The sequence below is a fragment of the Urocitellus parryii genome, chromosome 9 (genome assembly GCF_045843805.1).
Source record: "Urocitellus parryii isolate mUroPar1 chromosome 9, mUroPar1.hap1, whole genome shotgun sequence".
NCBI lineage: Eukaryota > Metazoa > Chordata > Mammalia > Rodentia > Sciuridae > Urocitellus > Urocitellus parryii.
In genome coordinates, this window is record NC_135539.1 from 15,978,969 (window position 1) to 16,005,664 (window position 26,696).

The 26,696-nt window shown below is 50.2% G+C and overlaps 1 protein-coding gene and 1 non-coding gene across 2 annotated transcripts; one reads left to right on the top strand and one right to left on the bottom strand.

Annotated features, from left to right (window-relative positions):
* Nucleotides 1–694: 694 nt before the first annotated feature.
* Nucleotides 695–25,059, top strand: Scnn1g (sodium channel epithelial 1 subunit gamma). Its single transcript, XM_026392171.2, has 12 exons — nt 695–1,011; nt 2,711–3,011; nt 4,666–4,856; nt 5,773–5,876; nt 8,104–8,267; nt 19,335–19,433; nt 21,118–21,235; nt 21,522–21,600; nt 21,681–21,738; nt 21,960–22,021; nt 24,247–24,322; nt 24,676–25,059. Exons 1-12 carry the CDS (start codon nt 695–697, stop codon nt 25,057–25,059), a joined length of 1,953 nt encoding a protein of 650 aa, XP_026247956.1.
* Nucleotides 17,103–17,175, bottom strand: Trnat-ugu (transfer RNA threonine (anticodon UGU)). Its single transcript has one exon. It is a non-coding gene; the product is annotated as a tRNA-Thr (tRNA).
* Nucleotides 25,060–26,696: the final 1,637 nt, after the last annotated feature.

A 26,696-nucleotide genomic window follows, 5' to 3' on the forward strand; every position in this document is an offset into this window, starting at 1 on the left:
TCAGTTGTAGACTATTGTTTTCTAACATCTATTCAGGTACTCTGAAGCGCTAAGAGCTTGTCTGTAAAGAGAAGAAATGAATCAGAAATCATTCCTCTTTCAAGAAAGCAGTAGGGAAATGAGCTGGAAGAAATGGGGCCAGGAACGTGATCGAAGGGGCTGCCAGAAAACTCCCTTGGTTGATTTCATCTGTCAGAAACACCTTGCTGAGCACCCGCTCTGTGCCAGACACGGTCCTGAGCACCAGGGGGCCTATTGGGGTAGGAAGGCTGCCCTCCAGGTGGGCAGGTGAGTGGGAGCGATAAGGCACGTTGCAGTACCCCGACCTGATAAGACAGGAGTTGATTGGGTTGCACCGAGGGCTGCTGCCCCAGAAACCCAGGCGAAAGGTCCTGGGGCTAGTCGGGCCAGTCTCCGCGGGTTCCACCTGGCCCAGCCCCCACAGGGCTAGGCCTGGGGGCCCTAAGAGGAGGAGGCAGCCTCTCGGCAGCTGTGGTGGCCAAGAACAAATGTCCTGGAGAGGGGGCCAAGGCCTCAGGATGGAGACTGTCCAGCCCACGGAGGAAAAGAGGAAGGAGGTCACTGAGGTGCCTCGCCTCCAGGGACCTGCAGCAGGCCAGCTTGCTTGCCCGAGCTCACCTGCTCTTCTCTGTCCCTCCAGTAAGTGGCCCGCCCGCCAAGTCCCATCCTCGCCATGGCTCCCGGAGAGAAGATCAAAGCCAAAATCAAGAAGAACCTGCCCGTGCGAGGCCCTCAGGCACCCACCATCAAGGACCTGATGCGGTGGTACTGCCTCAACACCAACACCCACGGCTGCCGCCGCATCGTGGTGTCCCGCGGCCGCCTCCGCCGCCTCATCTGGATCGGGATCACGCTGATGGCCGTGGCCCTCATTATCTGGCAGTGCGCGCTCCTCGTGTGCTCTTTCTACACTGTCTCCGTCTCCATCAAGGTCCACTTCCAGAAGCTGGATTTCCCCGCTGTCACCATCTGCAACATGAACCCCTACAAGTAAGAGGCGCGAGCAGGGGTCCAGGCGTGGAGCTCACGACCCCCGCGGGTGCCCAAGCCCCTGCAGCCTGTAGATGTGCGGTTAGGAATTTGAATTCATTGCCAACATCGGTGAACTGCCCTCTCCAGGCGCTCCAAAGGTGTACCAAGGTTTCAGTCTATCTGCTACTTCTGGGGATGGGCTATCTCAGGGGAGGCAGACAGCGGAGGTTGCAAAGATCAGCTTAGTTTGGAGGTTGGGTCTGGAATGAACTAGCACCCTCTGCCCTCCCCTCATAAACTCTCACACCAAACCTTTAGCTTAGCCACTCTTCCCAACTTCCCAAGTCCACACCCTCCATCTCCACAAAATGTAAGCTCAGGGCTGACTCAGAAACTTCCAGAAGCATTCTGGCTCTGCTAAGCCTCATTTGAGTGAGCCCTGACCCCCAGGGCTTTGGGCTGGATCAGCCGTTGGTGCTACCCCATTGGCAGCTGCAGGACCTGTTCTAAATGGGTGATCAGAGTCCTTGGGATCGTGCAACACTGATCTGCCAGCCGGGTGAGAATCCAGCAGAATTTTGTCAGGGTAGGGGTCGGGGGTGAAGAGAACAGAAGGGCAGGGGGGAGATGATCACAATTACCAAAGCAAGCAGACTTGGCCAGTCATCAACCGTCAGAAAAGCTCAAGATCCAGATCAGGTCTAAGACTCATTCTCTACCTCTTAAGTCTCTTTCTTTTCTTCCTCCCTCCCTTGTCTCTTCCATTACTCCTTTCTTCCTTCTCTCCCTCCTTGCAGCCATTATTAGTTCCATAATTACTCAGCATCTAAAAATCGTCTAGCCTAGGTTCTGAGGCATAGAATTGAGCAACCTACGCACAGTCTTTGACCCTTGGCTCATGCTGTAGTGCAAATATAGCTACCCTATGCTAACTCATAATCACAACCATTACATTATTTGTATGCATATGTGTGTTTCCTATGTACGTAATAAATCATTGGAACCTTTCCAATGCCCCGAGGACATGGAGACACAGAAAGGCCAGGTGACTTGTTCAAGGTCACACAGCCACTAAGGACCAGGATGGGAAATTTGAACTCAGGTAGTTAAGCTGTGGGACTGGTACTCTGAATCCCTGTGCCATGTTGCCTATGCACAGAGCAAGGAGGAGAGGAAAGAGACGGGAGAGTTAAGGGAGAGCCTGGGAATATTTGTCAATGGGAAAAAAAAAAGTTTTAAATGGCGTCATCAGGCTGGCTGAAGACACTTGTCACTGTTCCCCTGTGTTCTCAAGGGTTGTCAGGGTAACAGGCATGCCCTCCTCCCTCCCAGCTATGGTTGGAGGTCACGGGCTGGCAGAGGCAGGGTGTGTGGGGTGGAGATGGAGCCTGACCCCCTGGTTGGCAGTTATTTGTTTGCGCTCACTGTGGCTGGATTAGGGGAGGTACCTGATGGTCACCACTCCAGAAATGCTGGTTGGGGACAAACTCATCAACACACCCCTGAGAGCAAGCAGACAGTGGTGGCAGGGGTGAAGCCACAAGATGTCATGCAAGGGTCACCCATGAGCCATTAGTGGGGCTAATGGGGAAGGCCACGGGGATGGGCGGGGGGCGGAGGCTGGTGCGTCTTGATGGACCACAGCATGGAGCCGGGGTGGCTTTCTGCCGGAGGGGTTTGCCTTCTCTGACGGACACTACCTTCCCGTCCCTGGCAGGTACAGTGCCGTGCGTGACCTTCTGGCTGACCTGGACAAGGAGACCAGAGAGGCCTTGAAGTCCCTATTTGGCTTTTCAGAGGTGAACTCTCGGAAACGTCGGGAGGCAGAACCCTGGGAGGGCATGCAGCCCAAATTCCTCAACGTGGTCCCGCTGCTGGTCTTCAACGAGGAGGAGGAGAGGGGCAAGGCCAGGGACTTCATCACGGGCCGCAAGCGGAAAGTGAGCGGGAAAATCATTCACAAGGCTTCCAACGTGGTGCATGTCCATGACTCCAAGGAGATGGTGGGGTTCCAACTGGTAAGACTCGCTGGCTCACAGTTTGGGGCCCTGGAAGGTGCTGGGGCTGGTGGGCACCGGGTCACTTCTCCTAGGCCGTTTGCTCCTGGAGGCCCCCTGGAAGAAATATACCCGGTGAGGGTGAGTGGGCTACCAGCGAGTGAATCTGACTCAGGCAATCCTAGAACATGGGGGGAATGTCCTAGGAGGTGACCCGTAGCTCATGGGGGCCTCCCAGATAGAGAGAAATGAGAGATGATTTGGGAATCTAGGTGGGAAGGAAGGATGAGGTCATTTCAGAAACTGCTGCTGAATAAAAGAAGTTATTTTCAGGCTTTTTATTATTGCTTAACATACAGATTCCATCCTGGGACCACCTGGTTGGCCATGCTTGGGTCCCCCTGATGTCCTCTTGGCTAATAATGGGAAGGCAGGACATCTTGAAGGATAATCTCACCAGACTGTATCCAAGGGGGGAAAGAAAATTCCTACAAAGCAAAATCAGAGTGCAAACACCCAAAGGAAAAAAAAATAGATAAGATCACTACAAAACACCAGTGTCCCCGTGCTGCTGGTCTTCATGAGGTGCTGTGGCCGGATTGGTCACCTCCCCTTCTGGTCCCATTTGAAAGACTTTTGGGAAGCATTAACTCACTAAAAATAAATTCCATCTCCATCTCACCCCATGCTCCATCCACCGCTTGAGGACAGAGATGCTTCTATATTTTATAGCCTGAATTGTTTGATACTTCCTTATCAAGAGGGTCAAATCCTGAAAAAGAAATGGCCCCTCCTCAAAATCACTGAGACTTCTAAGCATTCCTAAGATCATTCATAGGACAGTCACTTGCACATTCCAGTCCATTCCTTGATATCTATCCTTTCCAAAGACTTTCCAAGCCCTGAAGAAAACACCTGGAATGTATCATGACTTCCTTATAAAGCTCTCATTATCGTATCATTCAGACGTGGGTCCTCTCCGCCACTCTATGCACTTGGTGAGGATGAGATAGTCCAGTCAATATTTTGCAAGTGACAGAATGGATGCATAAGGCCTCGCCTAAGATCCTGTAGAGAAGTAGTATCAGATTCTGGGCTAGAATCCAGGTTTCTAAACTGATTATGTAGCAGGAAGCAGGATGGGTTGTGTAGGAACTCAGAAGCATTTGAGCCAAACCCCAAATATCCAGGGAACCCCCAAAAAAGGTAGTTTGGCTTCTTACCTGTGGCAGACAGAAGTAGGGAGTCGTAAGAGTGGGACTCAGTGTCCTTCTTCACTAACCTCTTTCCTATCCTGAAGGCTCGAGGCTGACTTCTCCCAGACCCCAGAAGCAAAGGGGGGAAGGGTACTGGGGATTAAACTCAGGGGCACTCGACCACTGAGCCCCATCCCCAGCCCTATTTTGTATTTTATTTAGAGACAGGGTCTCACTGAGTTGCTTAGCGCCTTGCTGTTGCTGAGGCTGGCTTTGAACCTGGGATCCTCCTGCCTCAGCCTCCTGAGCTGCTGGGATCACAGGCATGCGCCACCCTGCCTGGCAGGAAAACCATTCTTATCCCAGGCTTCTCTCCTGTTCCTCTGATTATCTGACCCGAAGTTTCAATGACTTATCCTGACGGTCCTTCCAAAAGGTAGCAGATCTCCTGGTAACAGCCCAGCTCCTCTTATTTACAGTGTTCCAACGACACCTCGGACTGTGCCACCTACACCTTCAGCTCGGGCATCAACGCCATCCAGGAGTGGTACAAGCTGCATTACATGAACATCATGGCCCAGGTGCCTCTGGAGAAGAAGATCAACATGAGCTACTCTGCAGAGGAGCTGCTGGTCACCTGCTTCTTTGACGGGATGTCCTGCAATGCCAGGTGGGAGGGGGAGGCAGTTCTCTCAGCCTCTGAATGCAGGCAGCTCTGAGCCAGGCTCCTTGCACGCCCACAGGAGCTGGTTCTAGAATCAGGGAGTTGAGTGCATGGCATGGGCTCACACTAGCTTTAAACTCATGAAATTACTCATCATGCCCTGGAGTGGTTGACAGTGTGCGTGTCTAACTTTGCATGTTACTAGGATGCGGACCAGTGTTTGAGAGCCAACACTCTCCTACGGAGGAAGGAAGGGAGACAAGGAGGGAGGGAGGGAGGGAATAAAGAAAAGCCTATGTTCACATTTGTGAGCCTTCCAACCTTTCCCCTTGGACGATTACACTCAGATTCCTGGTGGTGACTGGGAGTAGGTGGGACATGCTGAGGGGTCTTGCTTGTCCTATGGATTTGTCTCATTTTTTGTTTTTAAACACTAAACCTCTGCCACCTGTCTATGTGTTAGGGGACATATTGGTCCCTGCAAAAAAAACAGAGTGATTGGAATGAGAGTTCTCTGAATGATGGGTTCTTTATGTCCCATAAGTCCTACGATGGGATTTCTTCTCTGGGGAGCGTTTCCGAGGATTGGGAATTGGAATGGAAAAAAAAAAAAAAGTGCACATGTTGGCTGAGAAATTCAAGAGTGGAGAATCTGCAGCAAACGTGGGGCACAGGGATGGCCACATCAGATCAGAGAAGCTGCAAAAGGGCTAAGGGGGGGGCATGGAAACCAGGGTCTAATGAACCTGACTTGAGGGGTTCTCTTTAGCCCAGGAAACTCAGGGGAAGGGGGTCGGGGGCCATCATCCATTGTCGTCAGGGAGAGGTGTCCCCATGAACATGGCCCTTCCAGACTTCAGCTGTGGGGCACGCGGGGGAGTCCCCAGCCCAGCCCTTTCTGACCCGTTTGCTCCGTCTATAGGAACTTCACACTCTTCCACCATCCCATGTATGGGAATTGCTACACGTTCAACAACAGAGAAAACGAGAGCATCCTTAGCACCTCCATGGGGGGCAGTGAGTACGGTAAGGAGACCCCCGGGCCCTCTGACAGCGAGTGTGGTGGCAGCAGGATAACCCAGGGGTGTGCTGGAGCTTCCAGAAATACAGATCTCTCCACCTGGCCCCAAACCAGACGCTAATTTCCCCGTCCGTCCAGCATCTCCATCGGTGCCCATGTTGCCTACTCTCTTCAGTCTGGGGGTCTGTTGTCTTCTTTTTTTTTTTTGACTTCTCTTCTTTACCCTTGAGAGAGGCACAAGGGACACACCGCAGGCTTCCTGCTGCGGAGACGCCTTTCTGGTTTAAGCTTGTGGCTGGGGTGAGTAATGCCGGGCAGGTGGCTTCTGGATGGAGTTAAACCTGGAAGGTGCTGAGTAGGAGATTAAGGAGGTAGACACGCCTTTATCTTAGTGAAGATGACAGATTCTGGAGCCAGAGCCCAGCTCTGCCTCTCCTTGTGTGACCTTGGGCACGTGACTGCCCTTCCTCTGTAAAGTGAGACTGATAATAGTTATCTCCCACGGAGAAATCTGCTGCACGCTCTCTGGATGTGCTCAGGCTACCCTCACAAGGTGCTGTAGACCGGGTGGTGTGCACCACAGACATTTATTTCTCACAGTTCTGGAGGCTGGGGATTCCAAGATGATGCAAATCTGGTTTCTGGCAAGACTTTGCTCCTCGGGTTGCAGATGGCTGTCTTCTGTCTGGATCCCCAGTAGCCTCTGTTGCAAGTGGAGGAGTGCTATGGTGTCTCTCCCTTGTCTTAAAAGAACCCCAACCCTCTCAGATTAGAGCCACACCCTTTAGGATGTCATTGGACCTTAATGAAGTCCTGTCTCCAAATACCCTCACGTTGGGGGTTAGGGCTGAAGACCCATGAACTTGGGGAGGCAGGAGACCATTCAGCCATACACACACCATATGCACAACAAATGCTAGCTGCTGACATTACTTCCTAGTCCCAAGACTACAAGACTACTGTCACCTATGCTGCCATTGCTCCTGCCAATACTACAATCTCTACTCCTTTTGTAGAAAAGTTAGGGACCCCAACTAGTTGGCCTGGCTTACCCACAAAAGGAATTATTGAAGTGTCCTGTGCAACATGATTTCATAAATAATGCACCCACCAGGAAAGGCAAGACCCTGTCATACTGGAAGTCCACGTTTGGAATCCAGACCTTTGTCATTTATAGTCTGTGTTCTCACCCAGACTGCAAGAAACTCTGGTTCAGAGCACAGTAGGATTCTGTGGATTCTTCCACCATCTTCAGTGGAAGAAGCTATCTGGGTACTGACCATGGAGACGTGCAGAGTTCTGGTTCTACTGCACAGGGCTTTGTGACCTCTAGCTAATCCCTGTCTCTCTCTCTGGGTTTTCGTTCCTTTGTACATAAACAGAAGATGTCAGAATAACTCTTAAGTTGTCTTCTTTCAGTTCGTGTACACTCTGTTGGACTCTGATCATACACTCGTTCATTGACTGGTTTGATATCTGCTCTGCGCAAGGGGCTCCTCTAGGTAGCAGAGATGCAGCGGTGAACAAGACAGATGTTCCCTCTGCCTTCTGAAGCAAGGGACAAACACATGCATAGACATTAACTAGTTGCCAGTACTAACGAGTGGAATGTGGAGAAGAAAGCAGAAAGGGGAAGACAGAGGAGCTGGGGTGAGGATGGGGTTTGAGGTGGAAAAGGAGGTTCAGGAAAGCCCTCCCGGAGAGGTCATCCTATTTAAGGATGAGAAGGTCCACACCAGAGAGAATTCCAGGGTCTAGCAAACACAAAGGCTCTGAGAATCAAATGAATGGGATGTGTTTCTAGAAACAGAAATCAAAACCGGTGTGTTTGGGTGATTGCCTGAGAGTGTCAGTCAGTAGCCATGGCTCTGCATGTCCCTTTAGATGTCCAGCCAAACTTCTCAGCTCAAAGGACCACGTGTGTCTCAGAGCAGCCATTCCTTCATGCTCAGCAAGAACTTGTGCTGAGCCAGACTTGTGACAGTGATCCTGCATTGGAGCCCCTACGTGGGGCTGAGTCCTGAGGACACAGCGGTGAGCAAGCCAGGCACAGCTCTTGCTCTCACACAGCTTCCGGTCTAGCTTCTGGTCTAGCCTGCCTCCCATCGAGCCTTCACTCTGCCCATCAGTTGCTGGGCCTTGGGTTTGAGCCTACCAAACCACCCAGGGGGGGTCCCCCCCCACCCAGGGAATGCTTTGTGGAGTTTTGACCACAGAACCTTATCTTTTCAGGGCTGCAGGTCATCCTGTACATCAACGAAGAAGAGTACAACCCCTTCCTTGTGTCCTCCACGGGCGCTAAGGTGCTCATCCATCGGCAGGATGAGTATCCCTTCATTGAAGACGTGGGAACCGAGATCGAGACTGCCATGTCAACCTCCATTGGGATGCATCTGGTAAGAGACGACTCCGAGTTCCCTATACTTGGGGAGGAGGACATCTTGTTTTCAAGGATAACCAGCGCGAGGCACGGCTTATGGAAAAGGGTGCTTATTTCAAAGGGAGCTAGGTTCTGTGTTTTCTAGTGGTCACCCCGACGGTCATTCTGGTAGATACACAGAGGTTCTCTTTGCATCTTCTCTAGGGATGGACAAGGCAGGATGCCATTTTAAGAATTTAAGGAACCTCCCTTGTTCCCTCCAACCCCCTCCCCAAAAAGCCCTAGCATTTTTGGAACTTGTGATGGAAGCAAAGTGTCAGACACTCATTATATATTTGTCAATTAAACAAATAGAGCAGATTAACATCCTCCTTTCTAGGATTCTAGAATCCTATGAGGGCATGAAAACAACTATTTAAAGACCAGTTAAAAGCCACTGGGCTATTCAAATTCTGCTTCAGCCCCTCAGACTCCCATCGATTTAACCTTTACCTAGAATCCCTTCTTTCTCCAAGTCTGTGACCTCTGACCTCACTGAGTGCTGAGAATACTCAATGCAGGGGCACTTAACCACTGAGCCACATCCCCAGCCCTTTATATTTTTTATTTTGAAACAAGGACTTGCAAAGTTGCTTAGTGCCTCTGTAAGTTGTTGAAGTTGCCCTTGAACTTGTGGTTCCCCCTGCCTCAGCCTCCCGAGCCACTGGGATTACAGGCATGCACCACCACACACCCAGCCTATTATTTGACTTTTAATCTTTTCTAATCTGTTCAGAAAAAAAAAACAGCATCCATTTTAATTTTACTTTTCATTTCTTCTTGGTGGTATTTTAACATTTGTGGGAGAGAAAAAAAATCCCTCAAGCATTTTCTCTGTGGACTCTCCATTCATGCCTTGATTTGTATCTGAACTTCATGCCCCGTATTAAACTTCCTAGCCTTCATCCCTCACAAATTTTCCCCCAGAGCAGTGGTTTCCAAACCCAGTTGCTCATGAGGCTCACATCTCCTAAACCGGAATCTCTGGGAGACAAGCACAAGGATCTATATTGGCTTCAAACTCCAGTAAAAGAGAAGCCAAAGCAATGCACCTTGCTCAGCTGCAGATGGCTCTGGATTGGGTTCTGAAGCAATATGGCGGGCATTGGGGGCTCCGATAGCCATCCATCACTACCCATTCAACAGTTATTATTTCTGAGTGCCTCCTATGTGCTAGATCCTGGGAGACAGACCACAGATACCTCTGTTCACTGGGGAGTCACGAAATTCCCAGAAGACAACAGTGATGTTTTGATGCCTGGTTTCCCATAGTGTCTCATCTGCACTGGGAAGAAGGATCTGGGTGGTTTTTTTGTTTTTTTTTAAGGAGGGAGTAGGTACCAGGGGTTGAACTCAGGGGCACTCAACCACTGAGCCACATCCTATCCTCAGCCTTATTTTATATTTTATTTTAGAGACAGGGTCTCACGGAGTTGCTTAGAGCCTGGCTTTTGCTGAGGCTGCCTTTGAATTCATGATCCCCCCTGCCTCAGTAGCTGAGGCAGGACCTGGGTTCTGCAGCCCCTCCACCCCTTACCCTTCTGCCCTCTCCCTGCCTTCTACCTCTCGCAGCATCTGAGAGGAGAGCTTGCAAAAGTTCAAGAAGAAAGAGCGAATCCTGCCCTCTGACTTTTTGCTCTGAACTTGGGACATCCCTACCCACATTGTTGAGCAAATATCGCCCTCACGAATGGGGAGTAAACAGACCCGGGCGAGATTTCTGCCACACCAATTTGGGAGGTAGAGAATCAAAGCCACAGAGCAGGGTCAGTCCGTTCTCGATGTGATTCATGAGCATGTAGAACAGAGGACAACAACAACAAAAGCAGGGATTACTAAGGGGTCAGCAGGGGGTCACTAAGAACAAGTCCAAACAAACCAGACTTCCTTCCGATTTTTTGGTATTGCTTTAGCTTTTATTTATTTATGTATTTTTGATAGGCATGTTAAGCTGTTAGGCATAGTCAGTCAGACAGGGTCATAAGTCGGTTAACCTTCCTTATTTCACGGGGCCATGTGTTCAAAGCACTGCATCTTCAAAGATGAACACAGCAAGCTCCTTCCTTCCAACAGCTTGCCTTTCGGAGGGGAAGATCAAAACACGTTTGCAATATAGTTCTTGTCTCTGTGGAAACAAAGACTTTGTACTCAGTTTTTGCAACATAGTATATCCTCATTAATATTGGATGGATGGATGGATGGATGGGTGGATAGGTGGATGGATGATTAGACAGAAACTATCAGAGACAGCTTCCTAAATGATGAATTCTTGAGGGACAAGTATCAGACAAATAATGCCAGGAAGAGCCAACCTAGACAAAGGGCACAGCAAGTAGAAAAGGGCTAGAGAAAGGATGCAAAGCCACGTACTGAAATTTTTGGAAAAACCACTTTGGTTGGAATGTAATCAATACACTGGAGGCAGCACATTTATAGGAATTCTATCAAGAAATGATGAAGTGCTGGGGTAGTGGCTGTGGGTATGAGTATCAGGGTTTGAAAAGCTGTTATCAAACAGAGTCAGGGGAAGTCAGATGGACTTTTAAGTCCTGGTGTGGGCAGTGGAGTGGACGTCAGGCTCAGAATTAGGGAATCCAAGAAGGGAGAGATGGTGAACCACTTCAGTTCAGGTCACACCCAATGTGTCATGCCTTTGGGAAAACAAGACGAAAATAAAATGTCCAGTAATTCCATGCTGTGAACCTGGAACTCAGGAGAAAATCTGGGAGGTGATTCTAGACTTTTAAATATAGACCATCACCCAAGACCCCAGACAGCCCTCAACATGCAAATGTAGAAGAGCTGAGCAGAAAGAAGAGAGAAATCGAGGCAGAGAATTAGCATCAGAAGCCCCCAAAAAGAGTTGGGGTCAGATAAATCAAGGAAGGGGAATTCAAGGAAGGTCTGACCACAGAGCCAACACTGTGGTTGACAGGTCAGGCAAGATCAAGGGCAAAAGGTGTTCTCCAGGTTTGGCAACCAAGAGGTCGCCGGTATTCTTTGTCAGAGAGGTTTTCAGTGGAAGGAGTGGAACAGAAACCAAAGGACAATGGGTTGAATGGTAAATGGGAGATGAGGAAGTGAGCAGGGGTGGGCCGGTCACTCCAGGGGGTGGGGCCGAGGCTCAGAGAAGAGGGCGGTTCCCTCTGTCCTTGCAAACCCAACAGTGCATTTTTACCTTACACCTCAGCTGTGTGCTCTGGTTATGTAATCTCTGTGCCTTGGTTACCTCATCTGTAAAATGGGGACGCTTCATGCCTGGTGAGAATTCAGCTGATGCATGTGAAGCACTTAGGAAAGTGGTTGGCATGTAGTAAGTGCTCAGAGATTACTGGTGCATGCTCTCTCTCTCTCTCTCTCTCTCTCTCTCTCTCTCTATATATATATATATATATATATATATATATATATTTTTTTTTTTTTTTTTGGAGGAAAGCAATGTGAAGGAAGGAGGAAATGTTTGAAGGGAAAATTAGGGAAGATTTTTCTTTTTTTTCCCTTTTTTTTCTTTGCAGTATGTCCACTGAGTTACATTCCCAGCCCCTGTCTTTTCTGGTACCTTTTTTTCCCCCCTATACTGGAGATTGAATCCAAGGACACTGTATCAGCAAGCTACATCCCCAGCATTTTTTTTAAAAAAAAAATTATTATTTTGAGACAAGGTCTTGCCAAGTTGCTGAGGCTGGCTTTGAACCTGTGATCCCCCTGCCTTAACTTCCCAGGTTGCTGTGATTACAGGCAGAGCTGCCGTGTCCAACCTCATGGACCTGTCTTTCATGAGTTGGAGATATATATAAATAAAATGTATAAATAATATATATTTGCCATATGCATTAAAAATATTTCCCAATTTGTGTTTCCTTTTTTAGTTTTCTTTAAAGATTTTTTTTTTTTTTTGGTGATACTAGGGATTAAACCCAGGGCCTTATGCATGCTAGGCAAGCACTCTACCAACTGAGCTATATCCCAAGCCCCCCTAGAGTTTTTTGATCATATGCAAAATTCAAGTGTTTACATAGTCAAAGTCTTTGGGTTTTTTTTTCTTGTGTTATTATGTTTATTGAGGAATTTTTTTCCCTTTTAGAGGTCAGATACTAAAATAAGTTTTGTTACTTCATTTAATACTTTAACCCATTAGATTTCTTTTCTGCAAGGTGTGACGTAGAGATTGAATTTAATTCTTTCTCCTAATAGCTAAGAAATTGTCCTAACTTATTTGTAATTCTTTTTTTTCTCACCATAGATGAGGAGTACAAACTTTGTCATACACAAATAACATCTATAATGTATTACAAAACAAAAACAAAAAACACTATCCTACCATAACCCCATGTAGGGCCAAGTCTTTCCAGTCTCTTCTAATTTTTAAATGTATTCGGTTTTTGTTTTGTTATGAAAATGGAAGTCTGCTGAGCATACCCATCTGTAATCTGCCATTTTCCTCCTTCAAAATATATCATTGACATATTTCCAAGGCATTAAATCATCTTTCACAGTCCCAATTTTGATGGCAATGTAGAGTTCATTGCCATATACCAAGTTCTTATAGTTTACAGGTTTTCCTTGATACTGGAGGCAGAATTGCTTCTAGGACCCCCACCCCACCACCCTGTGGATACCAAAATCCACGGATGCTCAAATTCCTTAAATAAAGTAGCATAGTATTTGTGTTGCTAAAAGCTCAGTCCTTGTCCTCGATGCCAATCCAATAACAAGGACACAGTTGTTTTTGTTTGTTGTTTGTTTTGAGTACCAGGGATTGAACTCAGGAGCACTCAGCCACATCCCCATCCCTATTTTATTTAGAGACAGGGTCTCACTGAGTTGCTTTGGACCTCACTAAATTGCTGAGGCTGGCTTTGAAGTGAGCCTCCAGTCTCGCCTCCTGAGCCGCTGGGATTATAGCTGTGTGCGCCCGGCAAGGACACAGTTTTGAGAAAAAGGAAAAAAGAAGGCTTATTGCTTTGCTAGCCAAGGAGAAACACAGAGGGCTCCTGTCCCAAAGGCTGTGATTCTGCCCATCAGCAGGAACAGGGGGCTTTTAAAGAGATGATTCAAAGGCTACAGTCCACCTGTTCTCTGTTGGAGCTGTAATTCACTTGTTAATTTGGGAGACAGTCATTTCTGAGATCTCTCATGCCATCCCCAAAGTCTGGATTACCTCAGTCCCATGGTGGGTGTGTACTCAGGGACAGATAACTCTCCTTGTAGGATGGGGAAGAAAGGAAATCCTGTTTCCACTGAGATCAGGGAGTGGGAGAGGTTAGGGAGGATTAAGGAGAGAGGAAGAAAAAGAAACACGTCCATTTAAAAAATAAGTTGCAGCTGGCAGAGTAGCAAGGGAGTATTCAAAGCATAAAGTGACCACTGTTACATTTGCATATATTCTGTCTATTTTAAATCATGTTTTAATTACTTATAATAACTATGCCCTACGAATGCTCTGTAAATAAATAGTTGTTGAACTGATTGTTTAGGGGATAATGGTCAGAGAGAAATCTGTACAAATAGGGGATGCAAATTTTTAAAAAATATTTTGATCCACGACTGGTTGAGTCTGTGGATGCGGAGAGCCGACGGTATACTTTCTCTGTAACACAGGGCCTCCCACCGTTGAGCCAGGACAGTATCTGTGGGACTGAATGGAATCAAGTGGGAGGTGGAACTTGAAACAGTCAGAGGCCAGCTGGGGAGCTGGGATGGAGGGCTGGGCTGGTGCTTTTGGACTTGAATCACCAGGAAGTGAGGAGCCGTGATAGGAGCTGACCTGTGATTCAGATTGGTAAGTGGTGGGGGTGGAGAAGATGCTGAGGAAGGGAAAGTATGAGGCCCCGAAGCAACTGGGAGCTTTCCAAGGTCCAGGCGCGAGAGAGGACGGGTTACACCTCCTGAGCATCTCTTGATGACTAAATAGAAGGAAGGAGAGAAATCTCTAGAATGGTGCTCAGGTGTGTGGCTTGGACAACTGGTTCGATCGGGGTGTCATCAGCTAGTGTGAGACACACCGGAGATGGAGCAGGTTGGTGGTGGGTGGAGGAGGTTTTAGGTGAGTCCGGTTTTAGACATCCCGTCGTCGGTTAGCTTTTGCTGGGTACAAGCCACCCCCAAAACTAAATGGCTTCAAACAACAACCATTTATTAACTCCCAATCTGTAGGTCAGCCACGTGGGCTGGTTCGTCTGGCCGGGTTTTCTGATCTGGACCAGGCTCAGCCGATCTCGACCCGTGCTCACTCAGGGTGGCGTGTGAGGTCTATCTCTGTGTCTGGGGGCCACCTTGCATCTCCTCCACCAGGTCTCTCACCCCAACCTGCTGGCTCAGGCCTGTTCATGCTGGTCCATATCCTGTAAGGGAAGGCAAGTTCCAATGAGCAAGCACTTTTCAAGTATTTATTTCTTAATAGTTCAGCAGCCAAAGTCATAGGATGAGTCCAGAGTCAAGTGGTAGAAACTAGACTTTTATGGAATCACAGAATCTGGTTACTTTTGCAAATGCCCACAGAGTTTGGTGTGTTTAAGGCATGCATGAACCACCAAAGTAAACCAATGACCAGTGGTCAGTTGGGTCTCAACAGGAAGACTCTGGCTGGAGGACAGACTTGGGGACATCCGTCATTCATGTTGCTCTATTGGGAGTGCATGAGGGCAGGAGTGGAAGATACACCTATATTAATAATTAAAATGAACCTCCGTAGGGCTCTTGCTTTGGGCTAGACCCCGTGCTGAGCACTTTGCAGGCATGAGGCTCAAAGGATCCTCACAGTCGTGCTTAGGGTGCAGGAGTTGAGAGGGGGACCGCTTGGGTTTGAATCCCAGCTCTCTCTCTCTCTCACCAGCCATTATTGCCTTGAGCAAGTTACCTTATCTCTCTGTGTCTCATGTTCCTCTCCCGTAAAATAGACCTGCCACTGAGGTTAAATGAGTCGATAGATGTAAGATACTTATCATAAGAACATTGTAAGTGTTCATTCAGGATTCATGGTGGTTCTGGAGAAACGGAAGCTCAGGCGGGCCGAGTAATCTGATCAAAGGCAGCTCCATGCGACTGAATTATTTGAAGGCACGACCTGTATTATTAATTTTTAAAAAATATTTATTTATTTAGTTTTTAGTTGTAATTGGACACAATACCTTTATTTCACTTATTTATTTTTATGTGGTGCTGAGGATCGAACCCAGGGTCTCTCACATGCAAGGCGAGGACTCTACCACTGAGCCACAACCCCAGCCCCATGTATTATTACGATGATCATTATTTTTTATACTGAGAATTGAGCTCAGTGGCGCCCTACCACTGAGCTACATCCTCAGTTCTTTTCATTTTTTTTTAAATTTTTTTTTTATTTTGAGACACGGCCTCACTAAGTTGCTTAGGGCCTCACTAAATTGCTGACGCTGGTCTCCAATTTGCATTCCTTCTGCCTCGGCCTCCCGGGGGATTACAGGTGTGCACCTCTGCGCTCAGCCTCCTCGTGTATTTCTGACTCCTTAGCTACTTTGCCTGGTACTGTTGCCATTGACCATTGACTATAACACTGACCATGATGTGGTTCTTCCAGAGCTCTCCTTAGGAGAGCTCAGAATCCAACTCCCTATGCATGTGGTCAGAGGAGACAGGATAGAACCAGGAGATGCCCTGGGGACAACCTAGAGACCTAAAGCAGCCAGAGCCTTCTCAGTAATGCGCCCGTCCCAGGCCTGTACAGGTGGAGACCACCCACCTGCTCCCTCCCAGCCCCACTATCGCTGCTGTCAGAAGTAGCCAGGCCAAGAAGGGACCTTCATCTACATCTGCATTCAGAGCAAGGCCAGGGCTCCTGCTCTAGGCGCAGCTCAGGGCACCTTTTTGGCCTTTTAACTGGGATCAGTAAGCATCTCTGTCATGCCCCCGGGGGCTGGAAGTAGCAAAGGTGTCCTTTATGCTGTTAGGAGGGTCTTTCACTCACAGGAAGCCTTGCTTGGAAATGTACTTGGTGGGAACAGAAATGCGGGTGTGCTCTGGTCTGAGCCTGGGAGAGCAGCCTGCTCACAGCTCAGACCTCTGTGAGCCCTAAAGCAGGACGCAGAAGGAGCAGCTTGAGGACCTCTGGGCTGTGGTGAGGCACAGTGGGGGAGCGGTGGGGATGGTGGTTACCACCAAGAGATAAAAACAATAGTCCGATGGCCTCCCTGTCTGAGAGGAGCCTGGCTGAGCTGCCCACCTCCCAGAAGAGGGAGCGGCAGGCTGTTCAGTGGCCCCTCAATGTTGCGGGAAGGCAGGACGAGGCTCTCCCACCCCTGCTCACCCTCCGCTGCCCCACCCCTCCGGCTTTGTGCTGCCCCCCAGACCCAGCCCTATCCTCTGTCTTCAAAGAGGAGAGCTAAGGATTCCTGGGCAACTGTCTCTCTCTCCTTAGGACTCGATTTGATAAAAATGGATCCTACGCCCCGCATAGATCCACACATGTTCTCACATGTATGTATGCTCACATACCTTCTCATCCACCACACACGTGTGCAAATACACACTCCCACATAGACATGTGCAGATGCACATAAATACACATGTATTCACACTTAACTTGTGCATATTCATATACACCTACTCTTGACTTAATGCCCCAAGGGGTCAGGGCAGAAGCCAAAACATGGCCCCGCCCGCCACAAACTAGCATTTGTGGAAGACAGAGAGTTGGAGGTGGGAGTGTCCCAGGCTCTGGAGAGTTCATTCAGTGGAGTCTCCGAGGAGTTAAAGACCTCTCTTCCACCCAGAAAAGCTCTGTCCCCACCCCCTCTTTATTTATTTATTTATTATTATTATTATTTTTTGGTGGTGGTGGTGGTGGGGATTGAACCCAGGGCCTTGTGCATACAAGGCAAGCACTCTACCAACTGAGCTACATCCCCAGCCCCCTCTGTCCCCTTTCGATCCACCCTTGGTTACCTCAACCTGAACCACCCATGACCTCCAAGTTCCAAAAGCATCACTATAGAATCAAAGGCCAATGAGTCCTTGGAAAACAGAAATTAAAATGATTTTTTTTTTTCAGATGGTTTCTGGACAGTGGTCCCTGAGCTGGTTCTTGAGGTCAAGGGAGGAACCGAGGTGCCCTGGGGGGGAAGCCCCTGCTCTGCCTCTCTGCATCTCAGCATCTTTGTTCCCAGCCCAGCCCTGGCCCACGAGAAGCTCTCAATGGGTTTGCTACCCAGCGATTCGGTCTGTGTATTCCTTACTGGCCTGGAAAGCTCCTTATCGGCAGCAAAAAGGACAGATGGCAAGGGAGAGTGAACGGGTGGACGTTTGCCTGTTTCTCTCCAACCTCGGGGACCCTGGGAAGGCAGAGAGGCCAGCCAGCGTCTTTCCTCCTGGCTTCTGTTTGTTATTTAAACATTTCAAAATGAGCACTCTCAATTGCCCTTGAGGCCCTTGCAGTTAATTGAGGGAGACTAATGGGTCAGCAGATGAATTACAAGGCAAACACAGAACCAGATCCCGGCCTCTTCAGATGTCTGTTTCCACCTGGGTCGGACGCCTCCTCTCCTGGTTTTGCCTAATTATCATTCTTTCTTCATAGAGAAAAGCATTTTCTTCCCACCTACGAATCCACCAACCTCTTTCCTTTACCCCTCCTCCCTCTGTCTCCAAACAAGGAAACGTTGTGCACACGCACAGCCTGGACCCTCGCCACCACCCGGGCACCATCTATATTTGTGTTTTCTCCCCCTGAAGAGAAGCCATCCCCTTCCCTGTTGTCTTATTTGCTCTCCCTTTTCGGCTTGCCTGGGTTGTTTATTTGCAGTGCCAAATATGAAGCTAGAGTCAAACTCAGTGAACCACAATCAATTAGAATGGATAGGTTTGGGTTGTTGACTTTTTTTTTTTGGTACCAGGGATTGAACCCAGGGGTGCTTAACCACTGAGCCACACCCCCAGCCCTTTTTGTATCTTACAAAATATAAAATATATTTTTTTTATATATTTATATATGAGTTGCTTGGGGCCTTGCTAAATTGCTGAGGCTGGCTTTGAACTCACGATCCTCCTGCCTCAGCCTCCCAAGTCACTGGGATGATAGGCATGTGCCACTGTGCCCTGCTGAATCAGGGTTTTGAACTTGCTTCGAAGAGCCTTTGCCTCCTCTGATGACCAGGGGTCATTCTACACGGCTGGGCTTTCTTGGCCCTTCCTCCATCAACTCTTTTCTGGTCACCAAGAGGGACAGGAGTCCCAGGCAGCTCTCAGACCCTGCTCATGCCTTCAATCACCGCCCCCCCACCCCCATCCTCTCCCAGCAGATTCACCCGTGGCTAGCCACCACTCAGAAGGCCCAAATCCCAGTTTCTAGTAGGGAGTGATTTGGCCCGGCCTCCCTCCCTCTCTGACTCCATCTCCAGCCACGTCTCTCTTTTCCCACGTTCTAGCCACACTGTCCCCTCCTGTCTCGAATCTTTGCTGCTTTCTCTGCCCAGGCCTCTTCCCCCAGGGGGCACTTAACCACTGAGCCCCATCCCCAGCCCTATTTTGTATTTTAATGAGAGACAGGGTCTCCCTGAGTTGATGAGTGCCTCACTAAGTTGCCGAGGCTGGCTTTGAACTCATGATCCTCCTGCCTCAGCCTCCCAAGTCACTGGGATGACAGGCGTGAGCCACCATGTCCGGCTTCTTCCCCCGTTTCTTGACAAGGCCAGTTCTTTCTTGTCATCATTTCACATTGAGCTGACAACATCATAAAGGTCCCTTTCTGAGACACTTTCTCTAATCGCTTTGTGGGAAAGACCGTGTCCCCTACCCCTGCTCTGCCGTCTCCCTGTCCAGTTTTGTTGATCCACATGCAAAACCCGCTCATGATTTATTTGCTTATTAACCAGTTGTCTACCCTGCTAGAGCGTCAGCTGGATGGGGTAGGGAATTGTCTTCTCGATGGCTGTGTGTCCCCCGGTGTCTACATTGGCCCCACGCACCTACTGGGTGCTCTCAGGACGTTTCCGTCTTGGGAACGACCCGATGGCTGTTCGGATCCCAGGAAGCAGCCAGCCAAGCCCCGTCTGGGTCTCTGTGATTGCAGACCGAGTCCTTCAAGCTGAGCGAGCCCTACAGCCAGTGCACAGAGGACGGGGGTGACGTGCCGGTCAGAAACATCTACAACGCGGCCTACTCCCTCCAGGTAGGGCTTGGCGGGGGCGCCCAGCCCTGGATTGTGGCCTGGACCCAAGGGACAAAGTTAAATCGAGGTTGGGGTGTGTCTGGGACCAGGAACTATGTACGACGAGGACACCTGGGGTTGGTCCAAAGACCTCAAGAACAAATGATGCCGGCTGGTTCCAGTCCTCTTCGGTGCGTCCGTAACTGGAGCTTAATTGATTCACTGAGGTTTGGGAGGAACACGGTGTTCAGGCCAGTCGGGCCCACTTCCCAGAGGGGCCGTGGCAAGTGAGGGACAGGAGGAGAAGTGTTTGGGGGTCACAATGGCTGAGGAGTCAACAGCTGGGCTTCCGGGCCCACTTGTGTCTCTCACTCACCGAAGGAGGTGGGGTCCTACTGAGGGGCCTGATGGGCAGCTCCCAAGCCCTCCAAGCTGTGCACTTGACCTTGGAAATGAGCCCATATTCCTGCAGCATAGAAAGTGGGGGAGCCTTGTTAAAGGAGCTGGGCATTCTCGGGGCTCAGCAGCTCTCACCCCATCTAGTGTATTAGGAACGTCACTGACCTCTGCAGGCATTAGGGTTGCCAACTCTTGAGTGTGACAGCAATGACACGTGTGGCCTCATCTCCCATCCAGGGAGTCTGCAATCGGCCTCTTACTGGGATACTTAGAAGGTCCGTGGAAATGATCCTGGGAGAATTAGAGGACCGGTCCCCCTCCACACAGCTTCCGTCAGGACGGAGATGAGAGGTGGTGGAGACACTGGGTCAAAGAGGGACCAGTCAGCCGGGCGCGGTGGCACACACACACACCTGTCATCCCAGTGGCTCGGGAGGCTGAGGCAGGAGGATTGCAAGTTCAAAGCCAGCCTCGGCAACTTAAGTGAGACCCCAAGCAACTTAGTGAGACTCTGTCTTAAAATATTAAAACTGGGCTGGGGACATAGCTCAAGTGTTTAAGCACCCCTGGGCTCAATCCCTGGCACCTGCTAAAGAAACAGAAACACAATCCAATGGACTTTAAGGCCAAATAGCAGCAGCAACAACAACAACAAAAAAAAATGGTGAGCTCATTGGAAAGATGTTCCTGGATAAGATTTAATGACAAGCAACTGTGTACCAACACTTTATCTGATTGATTCATTTCATTTTAATCTCATGGGGTAGGTATTATTGTATACCTGAAAGCAAAGTATCAGAGAGAGGTCAAGTGACTTGCCTAAGGACACACAGCAGGTAGGTAGCAAAACTAGGATCCGAACTCAAATAAGAGCCTGGCTTCGGAGCCCCTGCTGTCAGCCTTTATATCACACACTTCCTGGATTTGTGGTAACTTGTGTTCCCCAAAGATCCAGCGTGGAAAGGGGTTGGACCTGGGATGGGACATGCTGGGACTGTGTTTGTTTTCTCTCTGTTCCTTGGCAACGGCTCCAGTTCCCACATTTACCTGGGTCGGTACCATGTGGTTGAGCCCTAGCGCAACCTGGTTTCCGTGTCTCATTCCAAATTCCCAGTCAATGTCCCAGGCTCAGTCCCTGTGGACTCAGGGATCCACCCCTGGCCCAGTTGGCCCAAGAGGGTACATTCGCACAGTCAGTCCCGGGTGCGGGAGGCTGGTCCTCCAGGATGAGCAATGAGGTGAGGAGGGAGCTCCCTGGCGTCCACCATGCAGGGAGTTTCAGGGGTCTCTGGGTCTCCTCTTTCAGATCTGCCTTTACTCCTGCTTCCAGACAAAGATGGTGGAGAAATGTGGGTGTGCCCAGTACAGCAAGCCCCTGCCTCCAGCTGCCAGCTACTGCAACTACCAGCAGCACCCTAACTGGAGTGAGTGCGACCCACCCCAGTCTCGCACACCCCAGCCCTGCACCCACCTGCCCCGAGACACTCCCCACCCGCTGCCTTGTGCCCGGGGGAGGTCACCGACGTCTAAACTGAAGTTTTAGCTCTTGTTGTCAAGCTTGACTTACGTTATGCTTCCCAATTAAGGACCAAATGAAATAATTAAACAATCAACGTGAGACTGTGGGAACTCCACGGGCAACTCAAAGACCCCAGGAAGGGGCCCTGTGGCCCCCAACGTTCATATGCCGTTTTCTACCCTGTCCCTTAGTGTACTGTTACTACCAGCTGTACCAGGCCTTTGTCCAAGAAGAGCTGGGCTGCCAGTCGGTGTGTCGAGAAACCTGCAGGTGCGTGGACCTACCTGGAGGGATGGGATGGGCAAGTGGACCGGGCCACCCACGCCCACTCTGTCCCTTCCTCCCCTAAGCTTTAAGGAATGGACCCTGACCACCAGCCTGGCACAGTGGCCATCTGAGGTTTCAGAGGTAAATCCCACTGCCTGCTCTTCCCTCGGAGCTCCCAGCCTGGAGCCTCCCTGCTGTCCACTGCTGTCCCACTGCTGTGGTCTGGGACCGGGGGAGGGGGTGTTGGGGGGTGACTTGGGGGAGGAGCTGTCTCGCTGAGTCCAGGGAAAGGGGGATTTCTGAGAAGGGAAGGGGCAAGCTAAGCATCCCCAAGAGCTACTCTCTTTCTTTCTCCAACACAGAAATGGTTGCTGCCTGTCCTCAACTGGGACCAAAGCCAACAAATAAACAAAAAGTTCAACAAGTAAGTTGACCTCCACCCGGTTTCCTCTGCCTCCGTCGGCCGAGGGCACAGGCTTCTTGGCTGCCTTCCTCCTGGCCAAGCCCTCTGCCTTTCATTCACTCAATCACTTATTCAACAAATATTTGTTAAGCTCATATCACGAACCAGGCCCTGCTCAAACTGTTGTTGGACCGTGATCCTGGGTATGAAAGACTTTTTTTTTTTTTTTTTGCATTGTGGCTCATTGAACATATCGCTGAAATAAATACAGCTTCCTTATGCTCTAGGAAGCCCTGGGGCTGGTTTTCAGATGATACACGGTGGTGTGTGGCCGAACCGATGATTACAGTCCTCTTTCTGTACCCTCCGGGGATTGGCTCCAGGACCCCCACTGCCTCCGTAGATCCCCAAATCCTGGGATGCTCAAGTGCTTTATGTAAAATGACCTAGGAGTTGCATATGACCCACCACATTCTCCTGTACACTGAAGTCATCTCTGGACTACTCATCGTGCCTAATCCATTGTCAATGCTATGTAAATAGTTGTTCTATTGTATTGTTTGGAAAAATAATGGCCACAGAAAACTGTCTGTACATTTCAATCCAAATGCAATTTTTTTTTTCTGAAAATTTCCACCCATGGTGGATGGACTACTCAGATTCAGAACCCACAAATTCAAAGGGAAGGCCAAGAGTATTTCCATCCCAATTGGTCACAGGGTGCTAATCTGATTCTGTAAGTCTTATGTATCTCAGTTGGCAAATATTTTGAATATTCCTTTGAATGCATTCTGATGTTTCCCATTGTCTTTAGTTTGTAAAAGGTATTGGTCACAGCCCTGTACATTTATTTCGTGGCTTACCAATGTATTCCGACCCACTTGGAAAACCATTCCTTGGAAGCTTGTAGCTTCTAATTCTTTTTGAATTTTACACACACACACACACACACACACACACACACACACACACACACACACATCATTTCTGAGGGAGCTTTAGGAAAAATCAGCCAGGCCAGGGTCCAGGGGCCTCAGCAGATGGAGATAAAGAAGGGAGAGAGGCAGCTCACTTCTGTCACTCAGGCCCTGTGATCTCACATGTCCTTGGGTTGTCACTGCCTCCCCGTGCCCAGCTCTGGTCAGCTCCCTTGGCCCCCAACAATCTGGAGACCACGAAGCCACGGTTTCTGCCACTAAGTCTAGTGATAGGCTTTTAAACAAGCATTTCCAAACCATTAACAAAGCATCATACACCAGTGCCCCCTAGGCCAAGTCTAGCCCTATACAAGTACCCCATTATTTCTAGCTTTTCCTGAAAGATTAAAAAAAAATTCTGGCAACAGTGAATCACCACTCTTGCATAGTACCATGTGGCTAAGTAATAGCGCCTTCTTTTAAAAGAGCAGGGATCTTCCAGTTCAGCAGCCTTATCAAGAGACAACTTCGATCAGTGGCTAAGGGCATGAATTCAAGCCAACAGGTGTCGCGGCCCATGCCTGTAATCCCAGCAACTCCGGAGGCTGAGGCAGGAGGATTGCGAGTTCAAAGCCAGCCTCAGCAATTTAGTGAGGTGCTAAGCAACTCAGTGAGATCCTGTCTCTAAATAAAATATTTTAAAAAGGGCTGGAGATGTGGCTCAGTGGATAAGCACCTCTGGGTTCAATTCCTAGTACAAAACAAAACAAAACATGAACTTGAAGCCAGATCTGTGTGGGTTTGAATACTGGCTTAGACCAGGATTAGCTGTGCAGTCTTGTGCAAGTCAGTGAATCTGTGTCTGAGTTTCCACATCTGTAAAATGGGGGATGGTTAAAACATACCTCCTGCCTCATAGAGATTTGAGTTAATTCACATAAAGTTCTTAACGACAGGGCCTGGCAACATAGTACCTCGTTCATTTACATTACTTGCTCGTCTCCTCTATGCATTTGAGATTGCAATTAAACAATTACCAATGTCAAAGCTGAATGGAGAAGAGGGTGCCATGGGAGTGTGGCTGGAGGGACCAACTTAATCTGGAGATTGGGAAATAGCTTTTGAGTGAATGAATGGTCTGGGAGCGGATCCATGCTGCAGATACACGCTGGGGTATACCAGAAGGCCCCACGGACCAGGTTCTGACATCCCCAGGGGGCCCAGAGCCTGGGCCAAGCTGAGGGCCAGGGCCAGAGGGGCTGGGCATCTGGGAGAATGCCAAGGCTGCCAACCCACCTGCGTGTGCCCTACCTGTTGGAATTTCTGCAGGACGGATTTGGCCAAACTCCTGATATTCTACAAAGACCTGAACCAGAGATCCATCATGGAGAGCCCGGCCAACAGTGTGAGTGGTGTCCTTCTGGGACCTGTCCTGGGTCTACAAAGGTGCCCATCTTCCTGGCCTTGGGGAGCAGAGTCAGTTTATGGGGATCCCACCTGAACGACTGAGGCCCCGAGAAGCCAGCCAGGGCCCCAAGGCAGGAACAAACCAGCAGAGGGAGAAGGGACAGGAGGCCTCTCTGATCTTCCCCCAAGCTTGTTCAGAGCCCTTGGGACATGACCTTGAGAAGCAAGGCTGTACAGCTACCTCCTGAAGCCAAAGACCAGGAGGGAGCTCCAGTCCCGGAGCAGAATCCCTGTGGGAGGCCAACTAAGGGTAGGGTCCATCTTGATGGTGGGGCATGCCCTCCCTTGCAGATCGAGATGCTTCTGTCCAACTTTGGTGGCCAGCTGGGCCTGTGGATGAGCTGCTCCGTCGTCTGCGTCATCGAGATCATCGAGGTGTTCTTCATTGACTCCTTCTCCATCATTGCCCGGCGACAATGGCAGAAAGCCAAGGAATGGTGGGCCCGGAAGCAGGCACCCTCCGGTCCTGAGGCTCCTCCCCCTAGGCAGCAGGGCCAGGACAACCCGGCCCTCGACATAGACGATGACCTGCCCACTTTCACCTCTGCCTTACGCCTGCCTCCAGCCCCGGGGGCCCAGGTGCCTGGCACACCACCCCCCAGATACAATACCCTGCGCTGGGAGAGGGCCTTCTCCAACCAGCTCTCAGACACCGAGGTGCCTGAGGAGCCCTGAGGTGGGGATGGGAAGAAAGAGCTAGTCGTGGTGTGAGGACTTAGTCCCTGTCCCCCAGACACAGAGGGGGCCCTCCTGCTCCCCCGCTCCGGGCTTTTGAGACACTGACTGAAAGCCTTTGGGAATAAGAGAGGGCTGGGGCAGGTGCCAGAGGACCTGCTGGACCCTGCCCAGTAACACGACCAGCCACGATGGGCTAGATCCCACGGCCCGGACCAAGAGACAGGGCTGAGGATACCATGCTGGCCCAGGTGAAGGCCAGAAGGGGGCTCTTCACCGGGTCTTGAGAGAGAAGGACACCTTTAAGCCCCATCCCAGGGTTTCATCTGCTCCCCTGTCCTGGGCTGGGGCCTGAGGATCTAACCTTAGGTAGCAAGGCTGGACGGCTCCCGACCAATGACCAGAGACAGGAGGAAGCACCAGTCCTGGAGTCGGGCTGTTGGCAAATACATGATCCTCGGTCACCAACACTGGGGCAAGGTGTCCTCCGGGCCCCAGGACAGAGAGCTGGCCCCCGCCCTGGGAGTGTGTGTAGGGAGGGGTGCAGTGGAGGGTGTGGTAGGATGATCGACTCTGGGGTTGGGGCTGGGGCCTTGCTCTGGGCAGCTAAGGCAGGTCCCAGGGCCCTTCCCAGACAGAGAAGGGCTAGTTAAAGGGCAGAGCTGGCCACTGCTGTCCTGTGGTGTCCTGACCCTTCTTCAGCTGTTCTTGGACTGACTCAGCACCACCCTGGGCCAGAATGACCAAGGCCACCTCCCATGTCTTGTCAGCCACTGGACAGCTTGTATTCCCACCCTCCAGCTGCAGAGTCGGCCCGAGAACAGGAGGCCGGGCACTGTTCTCAGCCCTTCTATAAATTATCCAAGAGGACAGCAAACTCCACCCCGAAGGCCAAATCCTGGTTTGGCTCATGAACCGAGAATGCGTGGCTCTTGTTTTTACTTTTCAAAGAGCTGGGAAAAAAAATAGATCCAAAGAAGAAGATTGGGTTTCTCGTGACAGTGATCTGAGATTCGAATCTCAGTGTCCATAAATAAAGTTTTATTGGCACACAGCCACACCTGTTCGCTTACACGTTGCTTACGGCCGGCGTGCAGAGCTCAGGGGTTACATCACGAACCCGCAAAGCCAGCCGAGTCTACAGCATTCCTTCAGGCAGAAGGGGCTCCTTCATCCATGAATGGAGGACTGGTTTCAGGACTGACCAGCACCCAGGGATGGCTGCTAGTACATCCTGAGTCTTTGTGGAAGAGCCGCTGTGAGGCCCCGGGGACTCCTGGTCCAGCCGCCCCCAGGCCTGTGGCTGCCATAGCCACCTCTGCTCCATGTGGTGTTCCCCTGGCCCTCAGGGAGGTAACCTTGGCCAGGAACCCAGCCAGCCAGGGTGCACTAGATCCCGTGGTCCGGAGTCAAGCCAGTCAGCAGACAGGAGGTCATGGTGACCCTGGGCTGGAGAGCACTCCCTTGAGGAGGGGGCTCAGAAGCCAGGGCTGATGCAGGTCAGCACCAGATGACAGAGGGCTCCCGGCCAGCCGGCTGGCTCCTGTCCAGGCTGGGCAGGAGTGGCTGCAGCCGGTGCTGACAGGGAACTTGCAGTGGATGCTCACCTGGGTGCTACCCAGAGAGGAGCTTCCTCC